We start from the raw sequence: 10,546 nt of genomic DNA, 5'->3' as shown, positions 1-10,546 counted from the left end.
GCGGGCCGAGTCGACAGGCATTCACGTAGATTGTCGTTATTCTGCGTCGCCGACACGCAACACCCCGCACCGTTACACGGACGCACAGCTGAGAAAACGGGTATACGCGGAGTAGATGCGAGGCTAAAATTCACCAAAATCCGGATAGCCAGAGACACTCGCACCCCCTTTCTTTCATTTTACGCCACAGCAGCCGGTTTGAACGGTTCTGTGCCTCCCAGCTGTTCTGTAATCTGATCTCTTAGGGTCTCATCGCTTTATAGACGTTTCTGACAATTATTCTGACCTCCTCTCCCCAAGAGAAAGTCTTTCATTTGTTTTCCTCTTCTCAGACTCAAGAGTTTTGGATGTCAGCCTTCTGTGATGTCACAAAGGGACATTGGACTTTGGTCACCCTCCAGATTTTTTAAAAGGTACATTAAAGCTGTGTTTTTTTTTTTTTTTTTTTTTAACCAGGAGGCTGAAAACAGAGGGCTAAATGCTCTAACGTCTGAAGATCTGTTTTTTTTAAAGACCTGATTACATGCGGCAGATCCACCAAAGTCTAGAAAGATAAAGCAGAAATGGGAGTAATAAGAGACCTTTCAAAGTTTAGACCTGTAATATGCATCTACCATGGAAACAATGAAAACAAAGGGGGATTCCTTTAAGTATAACAAGATTCAGCAAAAACAGCTAAACAATGTCTTTGTTTGTTGCAGTAGAGAGACAACGTAATGAGAAGGATCAGTTTATTTGTAAAAACACATTGAATGCAGCCAATGAAATCAGGGACACTGGGAACATGGAAGGACGGTGACACTTTCCTCCAAAATGTAGTGATACATGGAAAAGTCTCAAAACTCAAATGTTTATATACACATGTAGTGAGGGAATGCTGGCATTGACCAATGACGTCACACACACAGACAGACAGACACAGCCAAACAAGTGAGCTATCGCTTCTTTTTGCTCTCCTTCTTTGGCTTCTGTCGAACGGGAGGCGTCGGCCCTTTGGCTTTCTTCATCTGCTCTGTGGTTTTGCCATCACTGGACTCCGTCTCTTCCTGCAGTGCACACACAGGAAGCAATGATCACCCTGTCATTTCACAAGTCCTCTGAGTCAGTGGGCCAATACAATAAGTGCGGGCTACTCATATTTATTTATTTTTTTCCATAAAAGTGGCTGAATCTTTTACACGTGAGAGTGCAAAGTGCTACACACAGGAAGCTATTGATAGGATTAGTGTAAAGCAATTCTTGTCATAGTAGCTTATGTTTTCTTTCCCCTCCCCGTGTCAGCTGCATTGTCTCCGAGAGAGCAACCACTCCTGTGTCACAGCAGAGCGACGGCACAGTTCGGTGCAGGACAAGATGACGACACACTGCAGGGGGGGGTAATCAGTGCATCTGGCGACGGCGTCTGAGAATAGAATAATTAGACGGTGAATTTAATTGCTCCTGTCTATAAATAAGCTCTCCAGACAGTTGGAAGTGTGGAGATTGCGAGAGTGGCCCTCTGCGGCTCTGCCACCAGTTAACAGATAAGACCTGCAGCAGCGACTTTGCTTCGCAAACGTCCGTTGCATTTCAGAATGGCCGACATTGCGCAACCATTGTTATTACAGAGGCAGTGGGTCTGATGAAAAACACCGTCTCTGGGGATTGTTCCTCACAGCTAAAATGTGTGTGAGCGAGCCAGATAAAAATCAGAAATGGCCACTAGAGGGTATAGTGTTGGACATCATGCCCCTCTCCTTTATTACATTTGTTGTTTTTTCAAAAATACTGAAAGACACATTCCCACTACACCTTGAATGAAGGGATTTTTAATTTCATGTATTTGTGTAAGAAGAACCAGGTGTATGTTATGGAATACGTCATTCAAAATAGCACTCTGGGTTAAAAAGGAATATAAAATAAAACATAAAATGTGTTGTTGTTTTTTTTACATGAAAAGAACTTGTTACGTGTGAATACCAACTTTATGTATATATTTTTTTTTTATAAAAACTGGCTTTAACACAATCAGTCTATTATGACAAAGGATATTAAATCTGCCCTTTAATTGTGTTTCAGGTGTGTGACTGAAACTACCCATTAATTTGTTTTAACAAGCTGTGCCAAACCATAAAGGCAATGATAACACAGCGATTACTGAATAACCCAAGTTACAGAAGCATAATGCATTTCACTGTGGGGTGTTTTTTGTTGTTGAAAGATTTGTTGTGGGTTTTTAAAACACGCATTCAGCCTTTATTGGCGACCAGCTTTGGACACATACGTGCTCGTGTCCTTTGGAAGTTGGGAAGATGATGGCCAGGATGCAGATGAGTTGGAAGATGGCTCCCAGGAACAAACCGTAGCGCAGCACGCTTTCCAGGAACGTGGGCTCGGGGACCTCAGGAGGAGACAAGTCCAGGTCTGCAGACATGATGCCCTACTGGCTGGTTTGCTTTTACACTGACCCTAGGTAGAAACGGTAGAATTCATTCGCACAAAGCGACATTGGGCATCGTTCCAAATGGATGAATATGGGACGCATAACAAGAGTGGAACACGCATAAGGTCTGGAAAGTGGTAAATTTGGTACCAATTTAACATTATGAACACATGTTAACATTAGTCGGCGGACCTGGAATGGGTTTCAGACGACAGGGGAACAGCACGGGTGTATTTTTTTTTGTTGTTGTTGTTGCAAAGCACAGTTAGGAATGATGATGACGTCAGACTTACCGGAAATAGCAACGCCTCCTCTACTTAGCGGACAAATGCAACAAAGAATTAGTAATAGTGAACGTATGAAACAGTACAGTATAGATGCTGGCGATGTACAGACACTAAGTTGACACGAAGCAGCGTCCGAAGAAAATGACTTCCTCCAAACGGAAGTGGCGTCACAGGAATGGTCACTCCAGGCAGCGTTAAGTGAAAACTGTCGCCACCTAGCGTTAATTTCAAATCTGACTCGCCACTGTCTCACCGCGAGATCAAAATAAATGCTAAAAAATCATATTAAAATAAAAAATGAAGTTAAATGTGTTTGAAATGTATTTGATAACCAACAAAAACCTTTATTATTCTTTCACTCTACATAGAAGACATACAGATTAACAGAACCAGGTGTAATACAAATGTTTTATACAAGGCTACAATAAGGAGACACTGGATTAACAGTAAATTGAGGAGGATGTAAAAAAAAATATATAGTATACTCAGGTAAAATGTTGAACACAGTTTGTCTCGTGAGCATCAGGACTGTGGCAAAAGGTCAGGATCACTGCCCGTTGTGTCCTGTTAGGTCTCTTCTTATTATGTCATTCACTGTAAAATGTGAAACAGAATGGATAAGGAATAATACTTTTCACGAAGCAGTACAACAAAACAACGGTCAAGGTGTGGCGTATAACTTCAAGAGTGCAAATTACTGCCAATCCACTAGATGTCTCTATTCTCTTAAATATCTGTTACATTTCACGTAACCTGCCCACATGGGGGAGCTAATGAGTAGTTGTAAAGCTCCAGTGAGAAAGGAAATGCCCGCAAACATTTTTTTTCCCCAATAATTAGCAAACAGCAGGCCGGCATGTGTGTCAGCAAATGCGTAAGTGACAGGAAAGTAAGTACACAGCCCAGCAGCAAAACCACAAGGCAGGATTTGCAAACAAAACGGTTGCAGCGTTGTGTGCAGTTGCAGACCCACGTGACTTTGAAGTGTTTAAACTTCTTCTAGTCAGTGTGACGTTTCCACTATTTGTTGCCTAGTTTGTGGTACTGCAGTAGAGAGAAGAACCACTCAAATTCCTGAGAGATATGGGGGCCCTTGGTGACATCACAAAGGCCCTGATTTCGAGGACATTGTGTCTTTTTTGAAAGGTTAGATATTGTGAAGTGAGTTACATTTTGCGCAGCCTACAACTAATTCACTCCAATAAGTGAGTGAATGGTGATAAAAGGTGATTAACGTTGAAACTCACCGTCTTCCAAGTAAGCGTGGCGGAGGCCCTTTTGTTTCTCTGGAGTTTGTTGGTTTTGGACCCCTTCTCCTTCAGCTTGGTCATGTACATGTCCTGTAGGGGGCGACTTTCCCAGCGGCGACGCTTTCTGCACAAAACCCTCGCGCCTTAGCATCAATGGCTCACGAGGGCCGTCAAGCTGTTTAGCCGCAGGGACTCCAACAGGGATATAGTGGCCAAGACTGGCAGCAGACTGGGAGGCATCCAGGGATCCACCGACCAGGGTCGGCCCACAGCTGCTGTAGAACACTGGGCTGTTAATCAGAGTCCCGGCTCTGGACTGGTAATAGACTTGGTTGTCGAGAGGATCGGGGGTTAACATGTGGGCTCTGGGCTCGACGGTGGTTAAATGGTAGAGTGATGGAGAAATATTGAAAGCTTTCAGGTTGCCGTCCTGCTCCAGGTGATGGGCTGTCATGCCAAACAGAGATGGATTGTCTGAGCAACCGTAGGCGTTAAAGTGGCAGTCATCCAGTGGTTCAGCTTTGATTGCTAAAAAAAAAAAAATACAGAAACAAATGTTATTTGGAGGACATGGATGACCCATGAGTCACTTTTTGTAAGGTTTCCTTTCATACATTTCAGTGAAGACATACTAGTAAATACTGTACCTGTACAATTTATTCATAAATACCTCTGTGAGGGGTGTAGACGAAGTGCTGAGGCTGACTGCGTTTCTTCTTTCCATTGATGACATAAAAGTTGACTTTGACCGGTTGGGGAATGGTCCGGTCTCGGTATGGAGGGACTTCAAGAAATAGCATGTTCTACGTGATGATTTCAACACAAAAGAGAAAACACATACACACTGAATACAATCAATGCAATGTGTCATATTTGTATTTTGTAGAATTATTTGTTTTTAGTAAAGATCATATTACCTGGTAAGGAACATCATTATTGTTATTATTATTATTATTATTATTATTATTATTATTATTATTATTATTATTATTATTACCTTGTGTTTTGTGTTAAATGTTTAAAATTACAGTTCACAGGGTCTGTTAGCTCAAACCTAGCCAGCAGGCTTTAGAGACAAATTTAACTATTTGCCTTGGAACCAAAGAAGGGAGGAGAAATTTTGGTGTGAGCGCTGAAAAATAGTTTTGTATAGAGAGCCATTTACATATAAATCCTCAAATGCATTTTTTGTGAATCCTTCTGTGTACATTTGTTTATTTTGAGATGGTTCTCACCCAATATAGGATCAGCATGTTTAACAAAGTTTGCTATTGGCTTTGGAGAGTGGAAGAGTGTGATGCATGAACATTAGCTTACAGCTTGAGTTTTGTCCCTGTCCACAGAGGCTTCCACCTCCCAGATCTGCTTCCCATCTGAAAGCAAACAGAGTGTAGTGTACAGCTATAAATGTTAGAGTCAGTCGTTTAACTTTTCTTGGAACGTAAATTGACATTTTATCGATGTGTTGACTGAAGCATGTTATATCCTTGTCTATATTCTTCTGCTAAATTCAGCTTTGCAAAAGGATTGTATCATTACAACTATCACTGCAACCCCCATTGCTTTCTACTCATGTTTTTTTCTTTTTTTCCTTTTTTAAAAACAAGAAGAACAACAAAGCATCTTCATGGTGCTGAATCTTAATCGGTGACTTTACCCACATCCTGTTGCAAGAGAAAGCCCACATCAACCCTAAGACACACTTCACATGTACTCAACTGTATTCAGTGTGTGCTAAAAAAAAAAACATAATTTAAAGTGGGCTGAAAAGATGAGAAGTGAAAGACGTGTAAAGTTTCCATTAATAGAAAAAAAACAAAGGTTTAAACCTGTGGTCTAACAGTTGATTGCTCATTTTATCAGACCTAAATGCGGGGGATGGTGGAAGATTGTGCGTCACCAACTTCACATGAAGCCCGGACAATGTGCAATCAGTCTACAGTGCTCCTGTGATATGAGTGGGTGGATTTACTGACAGGATATCGTGAATGATCATCCATCTGCTTTTCTGAATATCACATTTTCTATGAGAGTCTCTACCCAAATATACATAAAACAATAGTTTGTCAATATAGCACACATAAAGATATGTTATGTCTATTCTAGTAAAGAAATCTTTGGTTTGACGTTTAGGTCGTCATTGCCTCTGACTGAAATAACAAAATGGTGAAGCTTCCTCAGTATATCAGACTAACAACAGTAGCTGGAAGGCTTAGTGTGACCTTGCAGCTTACAAAAGCTACAAAAAAGAAACACCCCAGGTGATTTTGATAGGTTCAAGGTGAATCTATTGGCTGAAATCCTAAATCTTACTCAGATACGAATAAAGAGCTATTCAAAACATGTTACCTTGTGTCTTCTCTGAGAATATCACTTTGGAGTCAGATGTAAAATTCTGTCCGGTGAGGACCATTTGTTGACCGCCAAGCACTGAGCACTGGTCCAGATCCTGCCTCTCGACTGCGGGCAATTCCTGAGCTGAACGTTGGGCTGCGGACACAGGAGGACGGCCACATTAAAGACCACAAGATGGGCATTCGATCAAATTGATAACATGAATTATAACGTTATTAAACTTGTTCAAGTAACTGCAGAAAAGTTTGACTTTGTTTGTGTTGCTCTTTTTGTTTGCTTCGGAATTAAATTTTAATTGTCTAGACACTTCAAACTGGTAGCAGATCAGATAGTACAGCAACAGGTGACTCCATCTCATGAAGAGTCCAACACTCCTTACAGCATTCAATGGGATCTGAGGCAACCTGAAGGGACACAAGCTGGCCTCCAGGTTGAGGGATGTGAACACGGAACACCAGTCGCACGCGTGTGTTTTTCCGCCCAATGTCTGTCTCTCCATTCCTCAGTTCGATGTCTGCGTTTCTCAGCTTTAGGATTCCCACACAGTCGATCCTGGGAAATCCAAGACAAACCAATTGGCCTGGTCAGCCAGTGTATACTACAGCAGTGGGCACATAGTGTTAGTAAATCATTGCTCTTGATTTTCATTGTTTGTTTCAATTAAGCCCTGTCAAAAATACTCAGGATTAGTATTTATTCAACACTTCTTTTGCCACACAGGAATTGATGCAACTAATGAGTCTGAGAGTGTCAACAAGGTCATAGTGGGAGTGAGACCCACGAATACATTTAGCTGACATAAACAACCTGACCAAATGATAAAAGAGGATATCTGGTGTACATTTATAGCAAGTTAATGTCTACTCGGTTTAGTTTGGTTCCATCATCATGCAATCATGAGGTATGTTCACTTGATGGGTTATAAAAGTGTGGTATTGCTACTCACACAACTTTCATGTGTTTCTTTGGCTCTAGAGGAATTTCCAGCACTTTTGTCCCATTCATCATTCTCTCCATGCTGGGCGTGGCAACGGTCTTCCCTGTAACACGGTGGACCTGGTAGAAGGCGTGTGGTTTCAGTACCCTCTCATCGGCTGTACCAATGGAGATTTGGAGCCCTAGTGGAGCAGGACCTTGATACCCTAGAAGCTAGATAAGGCACAAATGGGAACCATCAGTAACACCATCTATTTGAGCTCCAAGACTCCAGTAACATTGACACTGCTTAGCATAAGAAAGATAGGAAAACAATGACAGCTTAATTAATAGTTAGAATACCAAGTAGTGTGGAGTGACACAGAACTCTATTATGATAGACAAAAGCACCTGGACTTCTGGATGTCCTCCGTTAGACGTCTTAACTGCTCCTCGGCTACCCTCTGTCTCATACTGAGCTCTGTGATGAGATCTGGGTTGATGCTGAATAAGAAGCTCATATGGACCGGATTTACTGGGCAATGGCCACTCTAAAGATGGAAATGTAACCAAAGGCAGTCCACTAGGGCGAAAAGAAGATTTTTTTTAATTGAGGGCTTTGAGAAATTGAATCATTAACATCTACAAAAGTATCAGGCAGGCAACACACCTGAATGCTCCGTGGTGGACTGGATGAAGAACAGGCCAGGCGGTCGGGAACATGTAGAAATTTTCAGACTTGATGTCCGTAGCTCCCATGTCAATTTTCTGTTGCTCAGTGGCCCAGTCATAGCCCTCTACGTATAAACGGTCTGTTTTCTGGGCTTGCTTCAACATGACAGAAGATGTTGCACTGGGGAGATTGCAGCTAAGGCTGCTTAACATGTCCATAGATAGGGAGGATGTCAGGGCTTGGGCCTGGAATTGATTAAAATTATAGGATCCACGCTGCTCGTGGGACAAAGGTATGGGGCTTGGGCTACGAGAGCGCTGCTTCACAGGAGTGCCTCCTTGACAGGAATGGTTATGGTCATGGGAACGTTTCCCATACGGCGGAGCAGAGCGAGATCTCTGATGTGGGACTGATGTGGCTGAGCGATGATGAGGCTGGAGGAAGACTTCCTCTGCGAAGCTGTTGCGGGGTGAGGCTCCTGGAGATGAGTGGGCAGAAGAAGTGTGGATGTCCTGCATGGCTAGGCACAGGTCCAAGTCAGACAACCCCATTCCAGCGACTCGGTTCGGAGGGGAGACGCAGGGTGAAGCAGCAGGAGAGTAAACCTCTGCAGGCCAGCCACTAGAGGAGTTACTGCTGGCAGGGCTCACGCAGTCCCTGTAAGTTCCCAGAGCTTTGGTAACGAGGTCGTGCGTCAGATTTTGAGAGGTGAGAGATTCACTGGATGGAGTGATCTCGATCCTGGGACTGGCGCCGTGAATGGTCTGTGGTCTGGACACCATCCCCGATGAGTTGAATGCTGCAGCTGTAAGGTGTTCTGTGGTGGAGAGGTCCTGACCGGAGGCCAGTGGGTTCGAAGGGACCATATACGTGTAATTATTGACCATCAGCAGTGGTTGCTGGTTGTCATCTTGAAGGAAAGCTCCTGAGTAGTTAACCAAAGTAAAAAATGATTATCAATCTTTTAAGCTCAGTGAAATATGAGACAACAAATCATCTTCAGTCAATGCTTGGTTGGCCATGAAGAAATTAGCATGAATGCTGAATTGGTGGCAGTTTTCCTGGAACTGGCCGACAATCCCATCTCTGCTACAATGGCTCAAAAGGCTTTACCCCAGACTGGCTTTCACAGGTATGACACAACATTTATCAAATCACCTTCCAGATTTTAAGGGCCTTTTCCATATCGTTTATATGTACTGCTAGAGCAACCTTGGTCATTTTTTTTGATTGAATGATTTGATTGAATGATTGATTGATTGAAGTTCCCCAAATGATTTGTAAAATTAATTTACTGAAAACTGACGCACCTGCCACTGAAACAGCACCCCACTTGGTCTTGTATGGGACCATATAATCTTCGTTTCCTGCCTGACATCTTCCTGCAACAACGTGCGCCTACCTTGTTCAGCTACTTTCTATTCGCTTTCTTCTTTCATCTCTTTGGCGCCTCTGCCATTGCGAACATTCAAAGACTAGTGCGAAGTAACAGGCTTTCTGTAGCCAGAAACGCCTTGTTAATGTTAACCAACGCCAAAAAGTAGAGCACATAAAACATAGATTAATGGAATGAAAAGCATTAAAATTCTTCTTGCATTTTCGTCTACGTGAGGCAAAATCCCACAACAATCAGAAATGTAGAAATAATTTTGAGTGAAAGCATAGAAGGCACAGAGGGCAGCTAAGCGCATTTGCAAGATTTGCAAAGTGGTATTTTAAGATGCAGAACACACTTAATTCAATTTGAATAACAAATTACTGAAGGGAGCAGGCGTTTCCTGCTGGTTAAAAATAAATAAAGCCAGCTACCACTAAAGGTAGAATAACTAGGAACCAAAGCCACTTACCTTTGTCACATCCAGTTGGAAATTCTTCCACGGTTGAATTAAACACAAATAGTTCCGCTAAGTCCAACTCTTCGTTTATTTCCTGAACCAGGCCCTCGGGGAGCCCTAAATCTCCAGAAGTCATCTCTAGCTGTCAGTATTGGGGTTATATATATATATATATATATATATATATATATATATATATATATATTGAAACCAACCTGTTTATTTTCAGATTTGATGCCAGTCAAGTTGCAAACATAAAATTAGGATCTTTAAAGAAACCTGGCAAGGATACTGCCTCTTTTCCGCGAATAAAACACAGGCAGCTGCTTCAGTTGGAGTGTGACATAAATCAATAAAAGGCACAACAGGCACTTCCTGTCACTGCTGAAGATGACAAGCACGCCTGCCTCTGTGTGTTCGTGTGTGTGTGTGTGTGTGTGTGTGTGTGTGCTGTCTAGGGTGTCAGCGAGACGTCTCATTTCCTCCTGCGCAAACCAAGAGGCTGTGCTGTTTCATAGCTGCTGGTTTGCCGTGCAGATCAGATTGCTTCAAACAGTAAGTAAGTACATTGTGCTGGAATTTAGGGGTTGACCTAAAGTTAATTTCCTCCAAAAATGAGGCTTCAACCTAAAATTGAGTGATAAAGTGGCAAACTGGAAAAAGTGAGCACTGAAAGTTTATTTTGGTCCTCTTATCGCCTTATTTACAAGAACACACACAGAGACACACACAAGGCTCCATTTTCACACTGTGAGGGAAAATTCCTATTCACCAATCTAGAACCTGACACAAGACACAAGGAGATCACA

The 10,546-nt window shown here is 42.4% G+C and overlaps 2 protein-coding genes across 2 annotated transcripts; both read right to left on the bottom strand.

Moving 5' to 3' along the window:
• Window positions 1-687: 687 nt before the first annotated feature.
• Window positions 688-2,883, bottom strand: manbal (mannosidase beta like). Its single transcript, XM_076025064.1, has 3 exons — window positions 2,716-2,883; window positions 2,264-2,448; window positions 688-1,046 (listed from the first exon to the last, which is right to left on the bottom strand). The coding sequence occupies exons 2-3, from the start codon at window positions 2,411-2,413 to the stop codon at window positions 936-938; spliced, it is 261 nt and encodes an 86-aa protein (XP_075881179.1). The 5' UTR covers window positions 2,414-2,448; window positions 2,716-2,883; the 3' UTR covers window positions 688-935.
• Window positions 2,884-3,017: 134 nt separating this feature from the next.
• Window positions 3,018-9,996, bottom strand: nfatc2b (nuclear factor of activated T cells 2b). The gene is made up of 11 exons (XM_076025029.1): window positions 9,942-9,996; window positions 9,750-9,906; window positions 7,900-8,827; window positions 7,641-7,812; window positions 7,261-7,463; window positions 6,694-6,866; window positions 6,309-6,449; window positions 5,277-5,332; window positions 4,630-4,762; window positions 3,957-4,487; window positions 3,018-3,303 (listed from the first exon to the last, which is right to left on the bottom strand). Exons 2-11 carry the CDS (start codon window positions 9,871-9,873, stop codon window positions 3,257-3,259), a joined length of 2,508 nt encoding a protein of 835 aa, XP_075881144.1. The 5' UTR covers window positions 9,874-9,906; window positions 9,942-9,996; the 3' UTR covers window positions 3,018-3,256.
• Window positions 9,997-10,546: the final 550 nt, after the last annotated feature.

This window comes from Nelusetta ayraudi, unplaced genomic scaffold, assembly GCF_046127955.1.
Source record: "Nelusetta ayraudi isolate G7.1 ecotype Tasmania unplaced genomic scaffold, CSIRO-AGI_Nayr_v1 ptg000017l, whole genome shotgun sequence".
NCBI lineage: Eukaryota > Metazoa > Chordata > Actinopteri > Tetraodontiformes > Monacanthidae > Nelusetta > Nelusetta ayraudi.
The sequence above is the reverse complement of the archived record's forward strand: the minus strand, read 5'-3'. Positions and strand labels throughout refer to the sequence as shown.